At 53.4% G+C, this 25,388-nt stretch overlaps 2 protein-coding genes and 1 long non-coding RNA gene across 9 annotated transcripts in view; 2 read left to right on the forward strand and 1 right to left on the reverse strand.

The window, feature by feature from the left end:
* Window positions 1-25,388, forward strand: part of CLN8 (CLN8 transmembrane ER and ERGIC protein) — a 130,464-nt gene that overhangs the window by 36,047 nt on the left and 69,029 nt on the right. For 4 of the 5 annotated variants that reach the window (XM_058719842.1, XM_058719843.1, XM_058719841.1 and 1 more), the window contains exon 3: window positions 11,431-13,059. The exons of the other annotated variant lie outside the window; for it this stretch is intronic. In XM_058719842.1, coding sequence (XP_058575825.1) covers window positions 11,431-11,808 — 378 coding nt within the window. In that variant the 3' untranslated portion in view covers window positions 11,809-13,059. Of the gene's footprint in view, window positions 1-11,430; window positions 13,060-25,388 lie in introns of those variants that run through there. 5 annotated transcript variants of the gene reach the window in all.
* LOC131506318 (uncharacterized) lies at window positions 10,217-16,351 on the reverse strand. Its single transcript, XR_009258862.1, has 3 exons — window positions 15,639-16,351; window positions 13,548-13,628; window positions 10,217-10,455 (listed from the first exon to the last, which is right to left on the reverse strand). It is a non-coding gene; the product is annotated as an uncharacterized LOC131506318 (long non-coding RNA).
* Window positions 17,001-25,388, forward strand: part of ARHGEF10 (Rho guanine nucleotide exchange factor 10) — a 108,169-nt gene continuing 99,781 nt past the window's right edge. The window contains exon 1 of one of the 3 annotated variants that reach the window (XM_058719813.1): window positions 17,001-17,099. The gene's annotated coding sequence lies outside the window, so the exon portion shown is untranslated. Of the gene's footprint in view, window positions 17,100-18,409; window positions 18,789-25,388 lie in introns of those variants that run through there. The other 2 variants (XM_058719817.1, XM_058719814.1) reach the window with 2 other exon arrangements.

Below are 25,388 nucleotides of genomic sequence, written 5' to 3' on the forward strand. Positions count from 1 at the left end.
TGGGAGGCCGGGGTCCTTGAAGGGCGGGCCCCCAGAACTCCCACCGATCCGTGAACTCCGGGCGGCCCGCCCCCCCCCCCCCCCGAAGATTTGCGGGACGGGGCGTGTAGAGCTCCAGGTGTCGCTTGTTCCCCAGGAACGGCGCAGTTAGAGGACTGCACGCAGGCCCCCATTGGAGCGAAGTGCTGTTTTCCCCTGGCACAGACAACCCAGGGAAAGGATCACAGGCAGCCCCCCAACTTTAGAGGGGTGTCCCCTACGCTCTTGGGCACCCACAGTGCAGGTGATGCACCATGACCAGCACCCCATCCCGCCCCTGTCCCCTGGCTACAGACAGTGCAGGTATAGGACCGTGAGCAGCAACCCCCCCCCCCCCCCCCCCAATTGAGCAGGGTGGCCGGGGACAGTGGTAAGGGTTGTCAGGATTGTGCAGGAGGGGCCTCCAGGTGAGGGCCTGGAGGCCTGAGTCACCCAGACCCCGCTCAAGCCACGTGCCGTTGATGCGTTGAAGTGTTTGGAACAATAATTTCTCCTTTCTTATAAAGACGAAGTCATTGATCTGCTTTAGGATGAAGATAATTACTACCTGAAAACGTACGTGTTTCCCCTTCTCCCGGAGTATCACTGCTCCGGAAACTGAACTCTTCATCGTGTAGATTAGTTCTGAGTTTCTGAGATTTTGTCCTACTCTTTGTGTACCGCAGGAAGTTAGCTGTCTTCTGGCCTGGAAGCCTGAAGTCTTGTGCAGAGCTCCTGTGCAGGCGGAGTGTGCTGCCCCCTGGCCCTCAGGACCAGGTACTGCAGGGGTGCGCCCTATGCTGGCTTCACCATCAGCCACTTGTAGCTGAGCTGTGACTTCTGTGGGTGTGTTTGCGGGTGGGGCCGCCCCCACCCCCCAACTTGAGCAAGAGCTGTTTTTGAGTGTTGTCTACCGGGCATGAGGTCTGTGTGTGCAAGAGAACAATGTGCAGGGTGAGGAGATGGTGTGAGAACATGCACCTGCCTGCATGTGGCCTGGGGGGCTGGTTGGTTGAGCATCTGACTCTTGATTTCAGCAGGTCAGGATCTCACCGCTCCTGGGATCGAGCCCTGAGTCGGGCTCTGCACAGACAGCTTGGAGCCTGCTTGGGATTCTGTCTCTCTCCCTCTGCCCCTCCCCTTCTTTAAAAAAAAAAAAAAAATTTTTTTAACGTTTATTTTTGAGACAGAGACAGAGCATGAACGGGGGAGGGTCAGAGAGAGAGGGATACACAGAATCTGAAACAAGCTGCAGGCTCTGAGCTGTCAGCAAAGAGCCTGACGCAGAGCTCGAACTCACGAACTGTGAGATCATGACTTGAGCTGAAGTTGTACGCCTAACCGACTGAGGCGCCCCTGCCCCTCCCCTTCTTGAGCGCTCTCTCTCTCTTAAAAAACAAACCAAAACAAGGCCTCCTCGGTGGATCAGTGGGCTAAGCGTCTGACTTCAGCCCAGGTCATGATTTTGTGGTTCGTGAGTTTGAGCCCCGTGTTGGGCTCTGCTGACAGCCCAGAGCCTGGAGACTGCTTCGGATTTTGTGTCTCCCTCTCCCTGTGCCCTTTTTCCATTCACACTCTGTCTCTGTCTCTCAAAAATAAACATTGAAAAAAAATTGTTTTAAAAAGCGTGAAATGCAGTTAAAGCAGTAATTCCAGGGATGTGTGTACCTTTATGTGCTTTAACTAGAAAGAAGGGGGGGGGGCAAGATTATTGGCTCTACAACGTCAGCTAATTAGAAATAGAATGACAGAACATCCCAAAAGTAAAGAGAAGGGAGAAAAGAAAAATGAGAGGGTGGAAATTAATAAAGTGAAAAATAATAACACCACAGAGACAGAACACAAAGAGACTAAAAAAATGAAAGTCCCCGGCAAAACTGATCAAAGGAAAAGTGAGAGAGAGGTGGGCCAGGGAGCCAGGGAGAAGGCATAAATAAATAATCTCAGACATTGTGGTAGCACAGTTAGGGTCTCCCGAAGTGTCCATGTCCTAATCCCCAGAGCTAGGGACTCCGTGACGTCACACGGCAATAGGGACTTTGCAGATGTGATTAAGGCAAGGACCTTGAGATGGAGATGTTATCCTGGCCCGAAGTATTCTCCAGTGTCCTTGGTCTTGGCCGAGGGAGGAGAAGTGTTTGGAGTTAGGCGGCGTGACGGGGACCCTGCTCACTGCCGTTGGCTCTGAGGCTGGAGGGAGGGCGTCGGGCCGGGGAATGCGGATGACCTCTAAAGCTGCACACAGCGAGGGGCAGATCTTGTCCCCGGAGTCCCCGGGAAGGGACACAGCCCTCCACCATCTTGATCGTGTCTCTGCGAGAGCCGTATTGCACTCTGACCCACAGAGGTATAAGGCACTAAATCTGTGTTGTTTCAGACTCACTGTGTGATCCTGTATCACAGGAGCAGTGGAAGACCAACGCGGGCGTGACGAGCGGGGCTAAGCCTGTGCACGTGGCAGAGATTAAAACCACAACAGGACCACGTCATAAGTAGCTCTACAGTCCTAGAATCAGTGGATACATTCCTCAAAAAAAAAAAAAAAATCTAACTTGCCAATACCGGCTGAAGGAAATTGACAAGACCGGAAAGTCCAAATGGCATTTAAAAAGTTGAGTAAGTAAAAATTTCCGGCAAGAAAATAGAAGCTCCAGTCGGTTTCGTGGACTGGTTCTACCAAAATATTCAAGGAAGAGAGAATTCAATTTTTTTTTTTTTTACATTTATTTATTTTTTGAGAGACAGAGAGAGACAGAGCACAAGCAGAGGAGGAGCAGAGAGAGAGGGAGACGCAGAATCCGAAGCAGCTCCAGGCTCCGAGCTGTCAGCACAGAGCCCCACGCGGGGCTCGAACTCACATGACCTGAGCTGAAGTCAGATGCTTAACCCACTGAGCCACCCAGGTGCCCTGGGGAGAATTCGAATTTTAAACTGTCCCAGAGAGTGGACAGAATCCATGTATTTTATGAGGTTAGACTTGATAAGAACAGTGTGAGAAACGAAATTCCAATCTCATGAACTTAGACTTAAAAAAGTCCCTGAGACAATTAGGCAAATGAATCTAGCAATCCTTTATCCTAGGAAGCCAGGATTGTTAAAATTTAGAAAATCTATTACTTTTTTTAACGTTTATTTATTTATTTTTGAGAGAGAGTGCATGAGCAAGGGAGGGGCAGAGAAAGGGAGGGAGAGAATCCCAATCAGGCTCTGCGCCATCAGCAGGGAGCCCCACGCGGGGCTGGAACTCATGAACCATGAGATCACGACCTGACCCCAAATCAAGAGTCAGACGCTTAACCGACTGAGCCACCCAGGTGCCCCGAAAATCTATTACTTTTGAATCCCCACTAGAAAAACCACATGCTCATTCAATAACTACAGGGAAGACACTTCGTAAAATTCAAACCCCATTAATAGTAAAAACTCCCGGCATGTGGGGGTGAAAGTGAACTTCCTTAATCTGCTAAAAGGCATTTACACTTGTATGAAATAGAAAGAAAAAAAAAATTACTCCAGGAGGCTAAGCACAACTGGCGGGAGTTTCTGTTGGTGCACCTGTTTGCGAAGGGATTGGGTCACCTAGTGACACTGAAGATGTGCGTGCCCTGTGAGCCAGCATCTCCGGTCCTGGGCGTCCATCCTCGGAGGGAAGGCAGACACGCACGTGAATGTCCGCGGAAGCGTGTTCAGAAAGCCCGCCCCCTGGGGGTCACGTAAGATGTATTCAGAACTTAATTTTTTCAAAGTAGTGAAAAGGAGTGAACTGCGTGTAGGATAACAAAGAAAGTCTCAGGAAAATACATGTTTGTGTACAATACCTAGAACATGCAAATCTAAGCAGTATATGAGAGATTGAGAGAGGGCCCGAAGGACTGGTAATTAAAACAATAAACTAAAGACGGGCGCCTGAGGGGCTCAGTTGGTTAAGCCCCCGACTTCGGCTCAGGTCATGATCTCACAGTTCGTGAGTTCAAGCCCCGCGTCAGGCTCTGTGCTGACAGCTCAGAGCCTGGAGCCTGCTTCAGATTCTGTGTCTCCCTCTCTCTCTGTCTCTCTCTCTCTCAAAAATAAAGAAACATTAAAAAAAAAAAATGCCTGCTTTCTTCGTACTGCTTTCTTGCCAGCCTTACACGGAAAGCGGGCCTGCTCGGCGCCTGGAGGACTGAGCTGTTCTGCTCAAGGCAATCTCCCTTTCTCCTCCAGTATTTCGGTTCCTCAGGCCCTGTTTTCTAACAGATAATTCATAAGATAACAGATACTGTGGTTGCGGACGCATTGAGGATGTCGGCTAAGTGATTTGCCTCTCATCAGAACTTGATGGCACTTCGAGGAAAACCCAGTCGTGGGGGGTGAGGGAGGCCAGACTGGGGATCAGTTCTGATCCCTGTGAAATCTCAGCACCAACGCGTCGGTCAACTTTGTGATGGGAAAGATACCATTTTATCCTTTCTTTCCAATATTAAATGATGTAAGAAGCACGATACTGCGTAATCCTGAGCCCGGCCATCCGATGAAAACATCTCAGTGTGTTTAAAGTGTATGACAGAGTTCAGGGGCACCTGGGTGGCTCAGTGGGTTAAGCGTCTGACTTCAGCTTGGGTCATGATCTCACGGCTCATGAGTTTGAGCCCCGTGTTGGGCTCTGTGCCGACTGCGAGGAGCCTGGATCCTGTTTCAGATTCTGTGTCTCCCTCTCTCTCTGCCTCTCCCCGCCCCCCTTCAAAAGTAAATAAACATTTTAAAAAGTTTAAAAAAAAAGCAATAAACTAAAGCAAAGGAACGACAAATACAAAATTAGGTTACTTCAGTTACCACTGGGAGGGAAGGGGTCCCAAAGGAGGTACTGATCTATTCTGTTTCTTAGTAGAAATGAACCTACGTGGTGCCTCATGTGGAACGAATGGCAGACGGTCAAAACAGCAGAATTCTGTGTAATCAAACCTGTGGTCTGCCCATTACTGTAGACGGGTGGGGACTTGGGAGGTAATCTAACCCAGCCCACAGACCCCGGGAGTTAAACGTTTTACACAGTCATCCAGCGAGTTGAAGCATGGCTAAGACAGAGGCGAACACCTTTGCAGCCAAATGCATGTTTTATTACCGCGGGATGTTGCTTCTTACGAATGCTGTTTAATTGGCCTGTTATTTCAACTAATAATGTCTGTCTTCAGAAGAAGAACTGCTTAGGAGATTTTAGAAAACGGTACCATTTTCCCCTCAGACGTCATTGTTGCTTATCTTCCCCAACATAGCCGTCTTGTCTAAGTATCACTTGGGAAGGAAGGAAGAAAAGGGATTAAAACAACAATGTCGTGACCATACGCTGAGTCATATCTACAAATGCTCCACATGTTGGCGGGACCTAACCCTGCAGGGCCCAGCTCTCAGCGCCAGGAAGGGCGGGGCTGTTTGTGTCTCAGAGAAGCTTCCCGGTAGTCCGCTTGTTAAACAACACAGCCAGAAATAATCTGGGGGACAATTAGATGAAAACTGAAAAAAAACCCAAAGTGATCAGAGTTAACTGAAAGGTCTGACTTGGGGTCAAGGCAGGGAAGCTGATGGTCCTGGTGGCAGCACGGCGATCGCGGGCAGTCACCAGGGCGCTGGCTGCCCTGTTGTGAAGGTGGCTTGTGACGCATCGGCTCACTTTTTACGTTGGTGGCTCAGTCGGTTAAGCTCCCGCCTCTTGATTTCGGCTTAGGTCATGATCTCGCAGTTTGTGAGTTCGAGCCCCCATTTGGGCTCCTTGCTGACAGGGAGGAGCCTGCTTGGGATTCTCTCCCTCTCCCTCTCTGCCTCTCTCTCTCTCTCAAAATAAATAAACATTTAAAAAAATACTTTAAAAAGTGATAGAAAATAATAGAACTGACTGCAAAATTATTTAAAATTTACATTAAATGTTGATGCCCCAAAAGATGTAGGTTTAACTAGAGAGGAACAAAGGATCATGCTTTGAGAATCTGAAAGCAGGAAAAATAAAGACAATTTAAAACTCAGTGTTTATGTAAAACTCTTCCAACTGTACCTCTTTTCTGCTCAACTTAAAAATGAACCATCTTGGGGTGCCTGGGTGGCTCAGTCGGTTAAGCAGCCGACTTCGGCTCAGGTCATGATCTCGCGGTCCGTGAGTTCAAGCCCCGCGTCAGGCTCTGTGCTGACAGCTCAGAGCCTAGAGCCTGTTTCGGATTCTGTGTCTCCCTCTCTCTGACCCTCCCCCGTTCATGCTCTGTCTCTCTCTGTCTCAAAAATAAATAAACGTTAAAAAAATTAAAAAAAAAAAAAGAACCATCTTGAGGTACAATTTACCTGCTATAAAATTAACGTACCCGTTTTCACTTAACAGCCAGATGAGTTGAGAAAAACGCATATGCCATGTATGCGCCCCCCCAACCATGACAGACAACACTGCCTTCACCCCAGATTTTCTTATGTCTCCCCAGATGACTCACCGGCTCCCCCGGGCCACGTCGGCTGTTTAGAGCTTCGGGTCAGTGGGAAGACACATTCCCGCGTGTCTGACCTCTTTCGTCTGGCATAATGTTTGGAGATTTATCAATACTGTTCTTTTTTTATTACTGAGTAGCGTGCCGTTGTCTGAATATAACCAGATAGATCTGTTTATCTGCTCACCTGTGGACGAGTTGTCTCTACCTGGGGGCTCTCTGGAAGAAAGCTTCCAGGCTAATTCTTCTACAAGACTTTTGTGCACACACATTTTTATTTTAGCTGGGGTAAGCACCAAGAGTGGCGATCCTGGGTCGGCGGTGAGTGTAGGCGTGATGTGTGACAGACTGCACCCAGTGCTGCGGGTTAAACGGACTGTTTGGGCTCCTATAATCACGTGTGACCATCCTACCTTCTCCACGGACTTGTCGGCACTTGGTATTGGAGACTTCACTGCATTCTCAATCTGGAGCGTGAACACCTCATTGTATTTCTTTTTTTAAAATATTTATTTAAGTAATCTCTACATCCAATGTGGGGCTTGAACTCACAAGTCAAGAGTCGCATGCTCTATGGACTGAGCCAGCCGGGAGCCCCCACCTCGTTTTAATTAAGTTAGAATAGGGCCGGAGGGTCACAAGCAGAGTGAAGAGAGGCGCACGGGAATGAGGGAGTCCTCAGGTCATTGGGGAAATGACTCCTCAGCCACAGGGGTCCCTCTGGGGGAGCGGAAGCCGTCCTGGGAAGGCGGTGGGTTGGGGTTGTCCGCCTGCAGGCTGGAGGGTTGGCCCAGGAGCTGAACTTCCTGGAGCAGGTGGGATGAGGGGCAGCCATCGGCCCAGGTGAGACTGTCCGGCCAGCTCGAACACAACCTCCCTTGGGTCGGTTTGATCAAAGTCTCATCAACCGCCGCCTTGCTGCCCTGTAATGACCCGCATCCCAGAAATCTGCGAGAAATACCTCTTTTAGGGACAAGCTTTTGAATAATGGCGATACCTAAAACACAGTGTGAGGCGCTACCCCAGCCAAGTCTCCCTTGGTCTCCAGCCTGCGGATAAAAACCGGAGATGGGAACAGCAACAGACCGCCTCCCTCCTGCCTTAGCCTCTGTTAATCCCGTAACCTCATGTCTCTATGAGGCAGAGCCCCGGCTTGAATGTGCTGAAAGCGGGGGGAGTCTTGTGGGTAGCTGGGAGTCAGGTCAGATCACACATGCTCTGCATGAAGGCTGGCCGCGTGCGGATGGACTGGAGCACGCTCAGAAGGAAGGCACTCCTGGAACCCCCCGGGCTGGCGATCTCGGAGGCTCCGTGCAGGGCGGGGGACGTGGGGCAGGGGAGGGCAGGTCTGGGGAAGCCTGACTCAGGAGGGTGCAGGGCCGTGGCCGTGGCAGAGGGAGAATTGCTTTGTAGCAGAGAGAGGAAGCCAAGCCGTGAGGGAGAGCGTGGGACCCCGAGGTGTCCCTGGGGGATGCTTCGGCAGAGGGATGTCGAAGGACAACGTTCTACTCCCAGCACTTGGACACCACACGCGTGGAGTCCCTGCACCAGCCAGTTCTCCCGGCATCAGCCCGGGGTCCTACAGCCTGTTGGCATTCAGTGTCACATCCCCAGGCTAAAGGGCTCCATCCTGTCCTGTGCTTCTGACCCGCGTGGTTCCCACACCCCCCCGCCTCAGCTTTCAGTCACTTGCCCCAGTGGCTCGAGAACTCAGTAAACCCCTCGTGTGCACTGGTTTGTTCTGTCATAAAGATACTACTTACCTGGATGGCGAAGGGTGCTGACCAACGGCTGGATCAAGAGGCACGTGGGCTGAGGTCTGGGAGGGCCCCTGGGAGCTCCTGTCCTCGTGGACGGGGTCGGGGTGGGGAGGGCATCACCCTCTCAGCACGTAACACGTACACCCGCCCGGAAACTCCCTGAGCCCCCCACTGGTGGGAGACACTATTTTACGGGGGCTTCCTCACGTAGACATGATGGTCGTTAGCCCAGTGTCGGGCCCCTGTCCCCTCCTTGGGATGTGGGGGTGGGGCTGAAGGGCCCAGATCGTGGCCCCGTGTTTCCGCTGACCAGCCCCTGCCCTGATGCTATGCCGGGTCACCTCATTGGAACAAATGTGTTCCTACCACCCAGGAGAGTGCAAGGAATTCTGGAGCTCTGTGTCAGGAATTGGGAGCAGATACATGAACGCTTTTTAAAAATTATATCGCAGAAGTGTAACAAAAACCACGTTGGAAAAGGTGGGGGAGCAGACAAGGCAGCTGGGAATGAGAACACATCCTAGGTTGGGTTCTGCCTTCCAGGAAGGGCCCTGGGGAGCTGGGCTGCAGCCCTGCCCGCCCTCGCTGTGCGTCTGCAAGTTTGAGTGAGGGTAAGGGGGTCAGGAGGATTGGCCTGTTTGGTGCATTGAAATAAAGCCAGACTACAAGGCTGAACGCTGGGCAACAGAGTCGCCAAGATGGGGTTGGGCAGGAGCAGGGACACCTTGTCCCGGGTCAGAGCCAAGGACTACATGTCCTGCGTGAGGATAGGAAGGGGCAGAGCGAGGTCACCCCCGAGCCTCAGGACTCGTGGGTAAGATGGGAGGAGAGGGAAGGTGCCGGTCAGCCCCATGGGGTTGCTGGAAGAAGGAGTCACCGTGGAGGGAGCGTCCGTGAACCTGGTGGAAGGAAACTCTGCATCCATGGGCGGTGCAGCTTGCACCCAAGGGACCCGGGGAGCACACTCTTGCGAGGCGTGGGATCGCTCCCGCCACGCTTCCCGTGGCCTCTGCCGTGGGTATGGCTGTCTCTCCTCTGCGCTCACCGGCCTCCTGGCACCGAATTCCCGGAGTCCATGGCGGGCACCACGGCCTGGCCGCCTCTGCCCCGGCTCACACAGCACCACGCTCTCCCTGTTCTTCTCCGGACGGCCCTCAGACGGCAGCGGGGACCGGGGTGACCGCGGAATCACTATGAGTGCGCATGGTCGGGGCACAAGATGCCCTGCTTCCCACTAATGGAGGGCCTCAGGCCAAGGGGACAGCTTTGGGGCGCAGGCCTGTCTCGGCCGTGTGTCTCGCTAGGCACGGATGACTCCTACGCTCGGCAGCACTGAGAACCGCAGCTTGCCGTGGGCAGAACCATGGCTCCCGGAACAGAAAAGAACCTTCTAGATCATCCACAGGAGTCTTCTTCTTCTTTCCCTTCTTCAACATTCCTTGCCAGCTCCAGCCCCTCCAGCTTGGAATTGTTCTGCCAGAGGCTTGGGCGGGGGTGTGGGGGGGTGGGGGGAGGAGGGAGGCCGAGGAAGGGCGTGGGGGAGGGAAAGAGCTTGTGCGGTCCGTGCGCACCGCGTGAGGAGGGGCACGGCCCTGCGGATGGGTTTCAGGACTCCGAGCGTCAGCCCCGCAGGAGCCAGGAGGCACCTGGAGCGTTTAGATGGACACGTGGCATGTGACTGGCCCCTCCCCGGTGCTGCAGGGGTCTGGACATGGAGCCGCCTGCTGTCCTGAGAGCCCCCCCACCCCCCACCCCCGGCCTCTCCTCCACTGGACGTAGCGCAAAGCAAGAAAACAGCTTAGTCGTTGTTGCAAGTTCTCTGGGAACAAAAACGTTCCTGTTCCCCGCCTGGAACAATGCTTCCTTCTCCCCACCAGATTCTAGCGACCCATCTGAAACAGAGGGGCAGTGTTACCCCCAGCTTCGCCAGGCCCCTCCACCCTCCGCTGGGCTTCTTGTCCCTTTTCTCCTCCCCTCCCCCCACAGGTCATCCACTTGGCCCGCCATCCATCCAAGGGGGCACCGGTGGGCGGGGTGGGAAGTGCCGCTGTGTCGGGCCAGCACTGCGAAGGGCATGTGGAGAGAAGGCCACGTCCCTGCTGGGGGGTCCACGTGACCATCTCCCTTCTCCTGCTCTCCTGACGGCCGTCTTCCACTGGCCAACATGCGTGGGTGGCGCAGCTGATGGGATCCGGGCCCAGTTAGCCCGTCCACACACGCGCCCCATTGGTCATCTGTGCACAGGAGGACAGACAGTTTTGAGCAAAAGAATTTGTTCTAGGTCTTCTAGGTCTGCAGCTAGGAGGGCAGACCCCGTCCTGTGGGAAACAGGCGCCGGGCATTTCCCCACCAGCCTCACTGGGGACCTCGTCGGGAGACCTGCCGCCTATCCATTGGCCCATCTTTTGCATCTGGCTCTGTCTCCTCACTGTCTCCTCCAATTAAGTTTTGCAAACATGTTCCGTGGGCCATGGACATATGCAATGCCAATTTGCAAAGACCAGTAACCTCCAAATGCCCTTGAGGCAGCTTCCCGGAGCAAAAGCAGCAGAAAGTTCCCCAACACCAACTCAAGGAGAGAATGGCCGCTAGAGAGAACCTTGGAGCTAGGCAGGCAATGTCCTGTTTTGAGTGTGGGGCGTTCAGCAGGTGGAGGCCAGGGACGCCTGCCATCCTCCCATCTGTGCAATCGTGGTGTAGTCCTGAGGCAGGGCTTGTCGACACCCCACACCGCCGGCCCCCCGGTGTTCCACCTGTGGACACTCCACACCGCCGGCCCCCCGGTGTTCTACTGGGCCGCCACATCAGTGGGAAAACGTTTATGACCATCTGACCCTAAAACCCAACTCCGTCCAACATGTGGGGACAGGAACTGGAGTCCCCATGAGTGCAGCCAGGAAAGTCAAGAGAGGGCACACCTGCTGTGTGTGAGACCCAAGCCAAGGGGTCTCAGGCCAGGCTGCTTCCGGCTCTCACTGATCTGTGTCTAACAGCTTTGTTGAGGGATAGCTGACGTACGATAAACTGTGTGTAATCAAAGTTACAATTTAGTGAGTTTGGACGTCTGTGTGCACTTGTGAAACCATCACCACAGTCAGGAAAGTGAGCACAGCCTCCCTCCCCCACTAGGACCACCTAGAAGCCAATGCTGACCGATTCTTGAATGGTGTGTGTGTTAACCTAGTTGCTTGTTTTCGTTTTACTTTCAGAAGTCTATAAAGACACAGCGATCAGTTGACTGGAAAGGAACCGTGCATGGTTTGCAAAGCGGTCCTCCTCACTATGTGTCTTTGACTCTGTCCTCAGGGATCGGGATGTGCTTCACCAGGAGTGGCTGCCCCAAGTTCATCTACAGCCCCTTCTTATCAGCCCGGTGCATCCTCTGGTGGCCCACACGGGCCGGACTGTCCCCCAGTGGGTCCTGCGTACCCACCGCGTGCCAGGCACGGCTAGCAAGGGTCGGAGTGCATGTGGGGGACTGGGCACAAACACAGTGGGGAGCAGTGTCCCTGGGACACAGCTTGGGAGGGGCCGGCCTGGGAGGAGGGGTGGCTGGAGGGGATGGAAGGAGGTGGGGCTGTGGATAGAACGTGAGACACATAGGGTATCGGTATACTGTCGCACGCATGCTGACTGAACAAGTGACGTCTGTCTGGCCCTGTATTTGGTGTCAGGAGGCCCAGAAGAAGCGGGAGCATGCCCGTGGCTCAGAGCCTGCAGGGGAAGAAGCAGACACACAGGAGCACTGGTGGCCCAAGACTTCAGTTAGCTGAGCACAGCCCAGGCGCCGGAGGGAGCTGTCCTTAAACCAGCAGTGTGTCCTCTGCGAATGTTCCACGTCAGACCCTGGCGTTGCCCCAGCAAGCTCTTTGCAGCGATGTCGGCCACCCCCAGGCTTCTCCCGGTCCTTGCCGGTGACACCGGCTCTGATCCCCCTGGTTGACTACTCTCCCATCACACCACGTTGTCCCCTGACCACTGACATAACCCTTAGCAAACACTAGAACTCCTAGCTCTGGGCAGTGCGGGCAGGTCTGTGCCCACGGCCACAGTTAATCTTCACTCCCTAGGGCCTCCCACGCTGGGGACCGAGAATAAGCCTGCGTACACGGAGAACACTGAGGCTTAGTGAAGTCCAGAACATGTCAAGGTCACCCAGCTGGGAGGTAGCAGAGATTGAGCCTGGCGGTCTCGTTCCAAAGCCTGCTCTGTCCTCCTGCCTGGAGCAGTGACTGCCGACTTCCTGTCCGGAGCAGTGGCCGCGCTGTCCTCCCGCCCAGAGCAGTGGCCGCCAACTTGAGTTGAGCAACATGCCCAGGAACCCCGTCCATAGGCAGGGGCAGGGACAGGCACTAGGAGACACATGAAGAGACTGGCTGTAGGCACTTGGCTGGCGGGGTGTCAGGATGGCCGGGAGTCAGCAGTCCCGAGGGCAGGCTGTGAAGCAGCTGTCGGGGCCCCCTGGCCTGAGGACAGCCTCTGACTCTGCAGATGTGTCTCCCGTCTACTCTGTCCCTGGAGAACTCGGCAGACACGATTGTCCCCGCTGCTCACTGTCCTCACTGACACTTGCTATGGTCAGTCTGATTTTCGCTGTCCTTGCATGGGTGTGATGGTATCTCATTGTGGTTTTAATTTGGATTTTCCTGAAAGTTACACTGTTGAGCACCCTTTCTGGTTCTTCTTGGCCATCCGTAAATCTTCTGTGAAATATTCATTTTTGAATAGACTGTCTTTTTATTGCTGATGTGTAGGAATTCAGTATGTATATTGCACATCTTAACTTCCAGGCTGTGGCTTTCCATTTTCTTTTTTATTAAAATTGATCCTAATATTTATTTGTTTACTTATTTTTTGGAGAGACACAGTACAAGTGGGGGAGGGGCAGAGAGAGAGGGAGACACACATTCTGAAGCCGGCTCCAGGCTCCAAGCTGTCAGCACAGAGCCTGACGCGGGGCTAGAACTCACAGACCGTGAGATCATGACCTGAACCAAAGCTGGACGCCCATCTGACTGAGCCACCCAGGCGCCCCATTGCCTTTCCATTTTCTTAATGATCATGAGATAAATGTCACATTTGTATGAAGTCCCATTGAATCCTTTTAAATGGCAAGTGCATTTTGTGTTCTACCCTAAGATGGATATTTTCTACATTTTTCCCCAGAAACTTTATAGTTTAAGGCTATGATCCATCTCAAATGTCTACATTCCCCTTTTAATTCTAACAGTTTATTTGCACATTACTTTGGATTTTCTATGGAAACAATCATATTATCTGTCAATAATCAAGTTTTTCCTCTCTTCATACTTTTTGTTTTTCTTACCTTATAACACTGGGTAGATTCTCCAATACAATGTTGAATAGAATAGCATGTTTGAAGATTTTAATACGCCTTTCTTAATATCTGATAGAAAAAGCAGACCGGAAATTGGTAACAAATATGACCTAACTGACGTATAGAACATTACATAATACACGCAGAATACGTTCTTTTCAAGTGCTCATAGAGCATTTACCAAAATAGACTATACGCTGAGCCATGAAGCAAGTCTACACGCTTGAAAACACTGAGATTATATAGATTATATGTTTAGACCACAGGGGAGTTAAGCCTTAGTCATAATGAAAAGAAAACCAAAAAGTCTCTCAATGTTTAAAAATTAAACCGAAGTTTTCTAAATATACTAAGGGTCAAAGAAGGAATCTCAGTGGAAATTCGCAACCTTTTCCATATCAGGGCTCACAGAAAATGGCAATACATCTGTGAGGAACACTGGAATGAGCTAGAAGGATTGGAGCCTTAAATCAGAGTTCCGCCTGACCCAGCCCCGCCGGGCGCATTGCCCTGTGGTCCCCCCCACATGCCCTTTCTGGCGGCCCCGAGCTACAGTGTCAACACCACCATTTGGAAATGGGAAACTCCAATTCGTACTGCTAGTTATGACGGGACTACTCCATTGTCCTCATAGGTCCCCGAACACAATTTCTGAGTGAAATATGACACAATAGTAGCTTTGTGATTGTCCTTAAGTTTTTGAAAGTAAGCTTGTGAGCCATCTATTAGAAATGTTGATTCAATATGTTTTCATTCTTCTGGGGAAAAAAAATAGACCCAAATAATTATTATGACTTACTGAGCACCTGCTCTTGCCAGACATCCCAGTGCCTTTTTGTAGAGTTCCCCCTTTTAAATGTTTATTTATTTTGAGAAGGAAAGGGGGGGGGGCAGAGGGAGAGAGAGAGAGAATCCCAAGTTGGCCCCATGCTCAGCACAGAGCCCAATGCAGGGCTCCATCCCACCACCTGGGACCATGACCCGAGCCGAAATCAAGAGACACTTCACCGACTGAGCCACGCTGGCACCCCAAGGTCTCCCTTTAAGCTTCTGAGCTGTGATGTAGATATTATTAGTCACGTTTTTATATGGTTAGAGACTGTGTAAGTCACAGGATTTTCTCAGTGTCAGAAACCAGAATAGCATCCCCCAGATGGACTCCAAATCCTTTGTTTATTCTATACATGCTACTATTTCCCTCTTACTGCTGGCCTTCTTGATCCGGAAACATAACAAGCATCAGGATTTTCTTGCTGTGTGGCAAACTAGAACTAATTCAGCTCATCTTTTAACGTCTGTTCACCATGACCAATAAGGTAATTGTCTGGGTAGAAGACCTTTGAGTAAGGTCCTGAAAGAACCCTAGGAATACAGACATTATAATATTTTTCTGTTATTAATTCACTGACAGGAAATATGTTTTTTCATTGATTCAGGCACCAGTATCTTCAGAGCGTGCAGTAAGACAGGTCTGAAATAGGATTTAAAAATAGCTCAGCCTATTCTACAAAACGAACAAATGCTAATAATAAATATCGCTAGGGGCGCCTGGGTGGCTCAGTCGGTTAAGTTTCCGACTTCACCTCAGGTCACGATCTCACAGTTCATGGGTTCGAGCCCCACGTCAGGCTCTGTGCTGACAGCTCCGAGCCTGGAGCCTGCTTCGGATTCTGTGTCTCCCTCTCTCTCTGCCCCTCTCCCACTCACACCCTAGCCTGTCTCTCTCTCAAATATAAAGAAACATTAAAACAGTAAATATTGCTAAAATATTGCCTGACCTACTATTGTTTACTTCCTAATCACCACAGTCTCTGTATTAGGACCGTGATTTACATTAGTCAAAACTGTCAGCGAACGAACTTACACAGAGCAGCCAAGCTGTAGGGGCACTTAATGTTTCAATTAATTATGACAATTAGCTGCTTGGTTTTATTCTCTAAGCCAAGTGAGTGGGGCCAGAGATCTCTGAGATGTCTGGCAGCTGTAAAATCCCGACCTTAAATCGCTTCTGGGGTTCAGAGATTTGGGCAGGAGAGGGGAGGAGCCCACGTCTTGGAAAAACAAGAACAGCCGTGCTACCTGTGAGGCCCGTGTACCAGGGAACATCCTCCAGCCGTGAGTTCGGTTTCTTCGTAGTCTGGTTAAAGACACCTGGGTCCCCAGTCCCTCCCTTCAGTGGTCACGGTAACAATAGTGCGTTTCTTTGTAAATCATGAAACAGGCGCCGCTGGTTAACAAGTCCAACAGCACGGGGGCGACCTTCCCGTCCAGGCTGGACGCTTCCCTGCGGAACCCAGCGTGCGCCGGTTTTCCACCACAGATGGACTCAAAGTCTGCGAAGGCTGGAAAGCCTAGGACGCGCTCTGCATTGGGGGGCGGAAGCAGAAGGCGCGCTTGTGTCTCTCAGAGCACTACTCGTTGCCTCTGAAAATTGGCTGGGAAACGTGTGAACTCGCTGCATTTCCTAAGGCCCAAGCCCTGGCGGGTCTGAGAGCAGCTGACCTCCTGAGGGGCCAGGACCTGCCTGCAGGCTGGACCAGTACTGGAAGGAAGAGGCGGTGCTCTGGGGGGTGGTCTGTGGCCCAGGGGCCCTGCCCAGGCACAGCCCAAGGGTCCTCAAGAAGGACAGGTGTCTGTATGGGGGGGGGGGGGGTCCTGCCCCCGCCCACGCGTGCACAGCCCAAGGGTCCTCGTGAAGGGCCAGGTGATTTGAGGGGTCCTGCCCACGACCCGACCCACGCGTGCACTATGGGTGCTTGGGGGAGGACAAGTGTCTGGGGCGGGGTGGGAGTGGGCGGAAGGGGGATTCCTTCCCCGCGTGCACAGCCCAAGAGTCCTCGGGAAGCGTCGGGTGTCGGGGGGTGGGGGGGTAGGGGGTAGGGGTCTTACCCACGACCCCGCCCACGCGTGCACAGTCTATGAGTGCTTGGGGAAAGGCCTGTATCTGGGGCAGGGTGGGAGTGGGGGGTGGTCCTGCCCCCACCCACGCGTGCACAGTCTAAGGGTCCTCGGGAAGGGCTGACGTTTGGAGGGGGCGTCCCCATGCCTCCCCCCGCCCACGCGTGCACAGTCTAAGGGTCCTCGGGAAGGGCTGGCGTTTGGAGGGGGCGTCCCCATGCCTCCCCCCGCCCACGCGTGCACAGTCTAAGGGTCCTCGGAAGGGCTGGCGTTTGGAGGGGGCGTCCCCATGCCCCCCGCCCACATGTGCACAGTCTAACCGTCCTCAGGAAGGGCCGGGAGTCTGGGGCACCGTGCCCCCGCCCCCCGCCCACGCGTGCGCAGCCTGGCGGGGCGTTGGGCCTAGGAGGGGCCGCGGGCGGCCACGTGGCCCCGCAGGAATGCGCGGGCGTGTGGGCGGAGCGTGGCCGAGGACGGGCAGGAGTAGAATCCAATGGGCTCCCGGCACCGTCGAAGCCGCCCAATCAGACCGTGGGGGTGGAGCTGCCTCCCTGTGGGCGGGGCCAGGGCGCATCCCAGGGCGGCAGCAGCGGGGCAGGGTGAGGGGCGCTCGGAGGGCCGGCTGGCGGTGGTCCCGCCTGGGTGAGTGCAAGCTAGAGGGCCAGGGTACTTGGGGGGTGAGTTCGGGCCGGGACGTGAGGATCCCTGGGGAACGGTACAGGCCCAGGGGCAGGGTCCGGGGGTCTGTGGGGGGGGGGGGCAGGGATGACTGGCGGTCGCAAGGAGTCTGGGGTCCTGTGGGGAGAGGCGGGGGTTCCGGTGGGGAGGGCCCGGGCCCAGGAATGGGAGGCTAGGGTCCTTGAAGGGCGCGTCCAGCGAGTTAATCGCGGGTCTCGGACGAGTTTGCTTTTTCCTTTGAAAGTCTCTCTTCCATCCAGTGCCCCCTAAACTCGCTAAATCCCACAGATCCGTGAACTCTGGGCTGCCCGCCCACCCGGAGTTTTACGGGAGGTGCAGACCCCTGGTGGTGGGGGCCTTGTTCCCCAGGAACAGTGCAGGTAACGGACAGCACGCAGCCCCCAGCTTCAGTGGGGTGCGCGCTGTGCCCTCTCCCCAGCACACAGTGCAAGTAATGGACCACGGGCAACACCCAGCTTCTGCGGGATGGTTCCTGGCACCCCGAGCACCACTGTGGAGCTAACCAGCCCATGAGCACCCCCTCTCCTCCGCCCCCCCCCCCCCGCCCTGAACAACTTCGGGGTGTGCCCTTCCCCCTGGGCACAGACAGTGGACCTAAAGGACTGAACGCAGCCTCCCAACTTTAGTGGGATGCCCCTGTGCCCTCAGCCCAGCACACAGTGCAGGTAACAGGCCCATGAGCAGCTACCCAACTTCAGACGACTGTCCTGTCTCCTCTGAGCACAGACATCAAGGAGTGGTTCATATGCAACCCCCCCCAACTTCAGAGGGGTGTCCCCTGCACCCTTGAGCACCCACAGTGCAGGTGATGGACCGTGAGCAGCACCCCACCCAGTGGGGTGTCCCCTGTCCCCTGGCACAGACAATACAGCTCATGTGTAAGGGGGTCCATGAGCAGCCCCCAGCTTCAGGGTGTCACCTGTCACTCCTGGGTACAGACAGTGCAGGTAACAGACCACGAGTGGCCGCCAAGTTGGGTGGAATTTCTCCTGTTACCCCGCGCACAGATGTGGAGGGAGCAAGCCCACGAGCAGCCCCCCAGCTTCGGCAGGGTGCCTGGGGTCCTCCCCCACGGGATAGTGGTAATGGGCTGTCAGGATTGTGTGGGAGGGTCCTCCAGGCAGGGGCCTGGAGGCTGGAGTCAACCAGACCCCACTCAAGTCACGGGAGGAACTGAGGTGTTTATCTGGAACAGTAATTTCCCTTTTCCTGTAAATACAAAGTCATTGGTCTGCTTTAGGATGAACGTAATTACATCTTGGAAGCAAGTATGTGTCCCCGTTCTCTCAGAGTATCACGGCTCCAGAAACTGAAGCAGGGGTGCAGGCCATACTCAGGAGGCACCTACTCACCCCCAGCTGGCGACACTTCGCCTCTGTGAGACCCTCAGTTTTGAGCATCAACATCTGGGCAAACGATGCATCCGTGTTCAGAGAAAGCAGCAGATTGGCGCAATGCAGTATTCATGTCAGTGACTCACTTTTGCTAGAGGTGAAACTTCTCATTAACTCCAAACCTCGCGGGCTGTTCTCTCCTCTCTGGTTGAGCCGCAGAGTACAACCTAAGAAGCTGTCAGTGTGCGGTTTCGGTGCAGGCGTGCCTGAGTGCCCCGCCAGGTGGAACATTGCAGGGGTGAGGTTTTCACTGTTCACTTACTGTTCACTAAATCTATTTCGCATATCTGTTTCGTAGGAAGTAACTTTTATTAGAAAGGAAAGATAAGATTTGGTGTTTGTATTTTTGAAATATAATTTGCTCCACAACTAACAGTGTTTATTTGATTGGCCCTAGCATATGACTGAGTGGCTAACATCTACAGTTAGGGACGGGTCCGTTTGTAGTCAGATACAGAATTTCCTGGTTCCTTGTCATTTGTCTAAGGTGCTGTGTCATAACTGATTAACCTTCCACCAGGGGTTACAATTAGGGAAGAGGGAAATTGAGAGTTATTTAAAATAGCTTTTTACCTTTAAAAATGTGTTTTTTTTTGTTTTTTTTTTTAATGTTTATTCTTGAGAGAGAGAGAGAGCGAGCGAGCAGGGAAGGGGCAGAGAGAGAAGGAGACAGAATCTGAAGCAGGCTCCAGGCTCTGAGCTGTCAGCACAGAGCCCAATGCAGGGCTCAAAGTCACAAACTGAGATCATGACCTGAGCTAAAGTTGGACGCTTAAGCGACTGAGCCACCCAGGCACCCCACTTTTTACCTTTTACCTTTCTACTTTTACTAAATTTATCATCTTGATGTTTTGATCTGCTGTGTTTTCTATGTAGTTTCTTTGCAGTGAAGGTAAGAGGAAAGTCTTTGGGAATTCTGGATAGAGGCAGGCTGGTTGCACCAAGGGGCTTGATGTCAGGAGCCCTGGGTTGAGGTCTGGAAGCGCTCACCTGACCCGGGGTGAGTCAGGTCATGCCACAGAGTTTCAAGTCTACTCACTTACAAAGTTGCAGGAACACAGTTTCTATGGAAAGGCTTTTTACACAGAAAATGGTCTGCAGAGTGAAATGAAAATGGGGTGATTTTGGCTGTATTGTTCCGTAAATAATAGTTTAAAAACCCGAGTTGTAGGATGTTGCTGTATTGCACAGGGTGTGGTAGAAAGGTCTCAGAGCGTGTTGGTGTTCAGCTGATACGTTACTCCTAGTCTGCACGGATAGAAGGGGAGTGGAGAGAAAGAAGACGGAAAGGGAGAGTAGGTGTGAAACTTCGATTAGGTGGGATCATACCTTTCTCAACCAAGCCTCCTGCAAGTGTAATTTTGGAAGGACAGGGGAGGTCCTGGAGCTGTGCGGTAGGCACGGGAGCTCCAGGTCTGGGTGAGTCTGACCCGGGGTCCCAGATGAGAGCTGAGTGCATCTGTGGGAGGCTGTGGCGGGGCCTCGCCTGTGACAGGGACGGCCCTGGCTGACAGCAGGTGACAGACCCGGGACCTTCTCCGCCCCCAGCCTCCCTGACACACACACCTCACACTTCTCACTGCTTGTTCGTGAATCTTCAAAGCTCCGATCATGAAAAGGAATGGTTGTCAGAACCACAGGTACTCTTTTTCCCCTGCTTTTCTTGGAATCACTGAAGTGATCTGTACCTGCTGGTAGGAGGGGCTGTGTGTGTTTTTATTTCATATTTTCACGTGAAAAAGATTTTTTGAAATATTGAATCTTTTGTAGTGTTCATGTTTTTCTCTCCCATGAACCGCCTTCCAGTATCAGAAATTGGTTACAGTAAAACACAGCCTCAGCTAAAACTGTGTGGGGTGGCCTCTGTGACAGGGAGACACGGAGAAGGGGGGTACGTTGTGTAGGAGCCGGGGGGCGGTGGTGCATTGCACGTCCGGAGGGAATCGAGCGCCTCTTAGCTCTCTGCGGGGGCTCCGAGGGGTCTGCTTACCTGCTGGCCCATTCTAGACTCCGGAAGCTTGACCCAGTGACCACTCACAAGTCCCAAACTGGAGAATTCATGAAGAAAGCAGAAGGAATGGGGGAGGGTGCCTGGGTATTCTGTACATGGACAACCTCGCGTAGCAAAGGATCTTCCAGTGTGAGGCGTGTCGGGGTCCCTGAGGATGTGGGCTTCGCTTTGTGGGCTGAGGGTGTGTCTTCATTCTTATCCGGGCCACAGCCACATGGTTTGGCTGTGGAGCTCCAGACCCTTTCGTGACAGTGCCTTGATCATCGTTACTATTTTAAGAAGGCAATGTAGACATTTCCTCTGAGATACAGATGTTATAAGGAAAGCCACGATGTCACATATATACGTGACCTCTGAACTTCTGGCTTCTCTCGTTAGCGTGGGTCATTAAGAGCTGCCCATGGGACGGGGCGCCTGGGTGACTCAGTCTGTTAAGCCCCCAACTTCGGCTCAGGACGTGATTTCACGGTTCATGAGTTCGAGCCCCGCGTTAGGCTCTGTGCTGACAGCTCAGAGCCTGGAGCCTGCTTCAGATTCTGTGTCTCTGTCTTTCTCTGCCCCCTACCCACTCACTCTCTGTCTCTGTCTCAAAAATAAATAAAAACAAAAACATTAGGGTGCCTGGGTGGCTCAGTCGGTTAAACATCTGAGATCATCAGGTCATGATCTCAGGGTCATGGGTTTGAGCCCCACGTCGGGCTCTGTGCTGACAGCTCAGAGCCTGGAGCCTGCTTCAGATTCTGTGTCTCCCTCTCTCTCTCTGTCTCCCTCCCCATCTTGTGCTCTGTTTGTCTCTCTCTCAAAAATAAATAAACGTTGAAGTAAGAAGTGCTGCCCGTGTGAGAAAGGCCCGGGCATTACATCTTGACACAAGCGTGCTGGGCACACTGAGGGTTTCATTCTGTTATTCTCATTTCTCTGAGCGGAGAAGAGAGCAGCGACTTGCGCTTGGTTCCTGGCTTTAAGGACCGGGAGGCGAGTGCATTGGAAGAGGTGTTGATGCTGACATGGTCCTCTGTGGCCAGCGGGCGAAGTTTGAAGCCAGGGCTTGGAAGGGCTGTGTTCAGGAGGGCTGTCGTCCGAGTTTGCAGCACAGCCGTCGTTGTTGGCTGCTCTGCCTTTTTAACAGCGGCTGGGAAGTGACTTGAACCCTGAGGGCGTTTGCTGAGCCGTCTGGATGGGAGGCCTGCACGGGCCAGTGTAGACAGAGCCCGGAGAGCAGGAGGATCGCGCTCCCGAGGCTGGCGCTGAGCTCCAGCGGAAAGAATCCTGCGTGTCTTTTCGTCACTTGTGCCAGCAGGTCTGGGCCTGTGGGCCGGGTGGATCGGGCGGCCGGGAGGCTGTGGGCCGTCACTCGCCTCGTCCCAAGGACAGGGACTGGGCTCTGCCCCCCACGGCCCTGTGCTGCAGCAGTGATAAGACCGCTCTGGAGCCCGGACTCGGCAGGGCGGGGGGCAGCGGCCCAGTCGCGAGGGGTGGGGGGGTGCTTACTCGTGCCCCGCGTGCCACCTGCCTCCCGGGAGCTGCGGGAATGTCGTGGGCATGTTCGGGGAGTCTGGCGGCACAAGCGTTTCTGACGGGGCCACGCTGGGGCGTCCTGTCCACCACTACTGTGCTGTGGGGAGGGGGTCACTTGTCATTTGCAGCTGAGATCCCGTTCCCGCCGCCAGGTTCCCAGCACCGCAGGGGCCAGCGGCCTCCGTGAGGGCCTCTGTCCGGGCCTGATGTGTGAGAGTGAGGCAGAGCCCGGGCGGTCTGCTGTCCCTCCTGCGCACTGTGCGACTTACCAGGAGGGAGTGACAGGTGTCCCATTCTGCCCGGCCGCAGGGGTGTGCGGGAACCGGGCACAGGTGTTCGCGGCAGCGAGGAGATGACCCTGTTAGGCAGGACCCAGCCAGAGGGAGATGTGCACCCCAGGACGGGTCCCTGCTCAGCGTTCTGGATGGAACAGGAAGTGCACGTGCTCACCTGTAACCGAGGCGGCTGTGGCTTCACACGCAGGTGTGTTCCTAGTAAGGCCCATTCTCCTGGTGGTGCTCGGGGGCGCAGTTGGCCGGCCAGCCTGCTCTCTGGCTCTGGGCTGCGGAAGGGCCCCAGGCACCTTTTCCCCCCGGGCTTCGCACCAGGAATCAAATGGGTTCAACTACTAAGCCGACATGATAGGCCTGCTGAAATGGACTAGAGACTACGATAAATGCTCTGGAAGAGTAAAGGTGGAGGCAGGGCTGGGGGTGTGAAGGTGAGGAGCGGGTGATGCTGTTCACACGGGAGCAGGTAGGACCGCTAGGAGGGTGATACTTGAGTAAAGATCTAAAGAAGGTGAGTGATAAGGCAACGAGACCTTTCCAAGCAGAAAGAATCGCACGTGCAAAGGTCCTGAGGCAGGAGCGTACCAGGCATGTCCAGGAACAGCAAGACGGCCCGTGGCTGCGGAAGACAGAGGTAGGACTTGGCCTCAAGGAAGTGACAGAGGGTGACAGAAAGCCATGGCAGGGCTGTGACCACACGTGACCCCTGTTTAACTGGGCCACCCTGGCTGCAGTCTTGGAAACAGTTTACAGAGGGTTGAGGATGGGGAAGGGAGATCACTTGTGAGGCTTTTCCAGTAACTCAGGCAAGAGACAGGAGTCAGTGTGGGCCAGACAGGTGGCCTTGGAGGGAGTGGTTGGTCGCATTCCGGTAATGATTTCAAGACGGAAGTGCCCCGATTCCCAACGGGTTAGATGCTGGGAACAGGAGAAAGGGGGATCGGGGTAACTCCCAGCTGTTGAAGTTCTGTCCTGAGCGAGGGCAAGAAGGACGTTTCTGGGCATGGGAGTGCTCACAATTCGATATGCTGAGCAAGGTGCCTCCCGCTGGGGCCGGCGATGTCTCTGGGGGAACATTTTGCATACCCCCTTGGCAACTTTCAGATACGAGCGTCTCCTGCTTTCTGAAAGGTCACGCTAAGCCACTTGGCTTCTTGGAAAGACCCACGTTAGGACCTGGTTTCCCTCGCCCAAAGAGCCCGAGGAGGATTACGCTTCTGTGAAAACAGTCGATCCGTGAAAATAGACGTGTGTCCTCTAGCCAGAGGGGCACAGCCCGGCTCTGTCCTAGGGACGCTCTGCGTGCAGCCGCCTGTCCCCGTCTGTGCCTTCTCCATTTATTTCGGACGTCTGTTAGCGGCATGTGTCCCTGTGGCCCAAGAAAAGCCTGAGAGAATAATTTTTGGGGTCTGTTCACAGTCACAGATTTTCCCATAGAAATGAATGGTAATTCCTTCTATCTCTGCTCTGAGGGATTTCGTCGGAACACTGTACTTTCGGACAGCGGGGGACCCGCGTGCCATAGTGTGCTCTTAGCGCTAGTGTCCCTGCCTATGGAACATTCCAGGACAGACTGATCTTGTCGGTGGGATCTTGGATCTCTCACATCCTCCCCTCACTTCTCCCACCCCCACCCCTGCGTCCGGCAACCACCAATCCGTTCTTTGTACTTACGAGCTCGTTTTCAGTCCACGTAAGACGAGGTCACTTGATACTTGTCTCTCTCCGTTTGTTTCAGCCAATGTGACACAGTCAGCCGGTCCGTGTCGCTGCGGAGAGCAGAACCTCTGTCCCCACGGCAGGGTAGTAATCCGCGTGGCGTGGTGTGTATCACACCGTAGTTTCTTCCCGTTCTTCCTTCCGTGGACACTTCGGTGGCTTACACGCATCTTAGGATGACTGTCCAGAAGTGGGATTGCCGAACCGTGGGCGAGTTCTAGGGTTAATGTTTTGAGGAACCTGCGTGCCTTCTCCAGGGCCCCTTTCTCCACATCCTTGTCAGCGCTCCTTACCTTTTGTCTTTTTGATTTTAGCGGTTCTGACAGGCAGGAGGCGATCTCTCAATGTGCTTTTGATTTGCATTTCCCTGATGGTCCCTGATGGTGAGAGCACCTTTCCATGTGCCTTTGTGCCACCTGTATGTTTTCTTTGGAAAGATATCTTTTCAGATCCTCTGCCCGGTTTTTAAAAAATGTATATTTATTTATTTTTAAGAAAGAAGGTACAAGTGGGGGAGGGGCAGAGAGAGAGGGAGACACAGAATCCGAAGCAGGTTCCAGGCTCCGAGCTGTCCGCACAGAGCCCGATGTGGGGCTCGAACCGACGAACCGTGAGATCCTGACCCGAGCTGAAGTGACCCGAACCGAAGTCGGACACTTAACTGACCGAGCCACCCGGGCGCCCATTTTCTTGATTTTTCTGGTAACTTGTTACTTTGTGTAGAAGTACAGCCGATTTGTGCGTACTTTGATTTTGTGTCCTTCAGCTTTGCTGAATTTGTTTCTAACAGTCTTTTGGTGCGGTCTCTGGGGTTTTCTATGGACAGCGTCACGTTGTCTGCGGAGAGTATCAGTTTTGCCTCTGCCTTCCCAGTGTGGATGCCTCTTGTCTCTTTTCTTGCCTGATTGCTGAGGCTGGGACTTGCAGCACCATGATGAAGAAAGGTGGTGATCCCTGTCTTGTTCCTGATCTTAGAGGAGACGCTTTCTGCTTTCCTCACTGAGTGTGATGTCAGCTGTGTGCTTGTCACATGGGGCCTTTATTAGGTCGAAGTACGTTGTCTCTATACCCACTTGTTGAGGTTTTTTTTTTCTTTTTAAGTCATACACAGATGTCGAATTTTGTCAAATGGTTTTTCCGCACTGATGGTGATAACCCTGTGATCTTTGTCTTTCTTTTTGTTGGTAGGTGGTTCTCATTGACTTGTCGATGTTGAGCCTGGCATTCCTGGGGTGAACTGCACTTGGTCACGGCATTTGATCCTTTCAATGCGGCGTTCATTATGGTTCACCACTATGTC

Source organism: Neofelis nebulosa, chromosome 3 (genome assembly GCF_028018385.1).
Source record: "Neofelis nebulosa isolate mNeoNeb1 chromosome 3, mNeoNeb1.pri, whole genome shotgun sequence".
Lineage (NCBI taxonomy): Eukaryota > Metazoa > Chordata > Mammalia > Carnivora > Felidae > Neofelis > Neofelis nebulosa.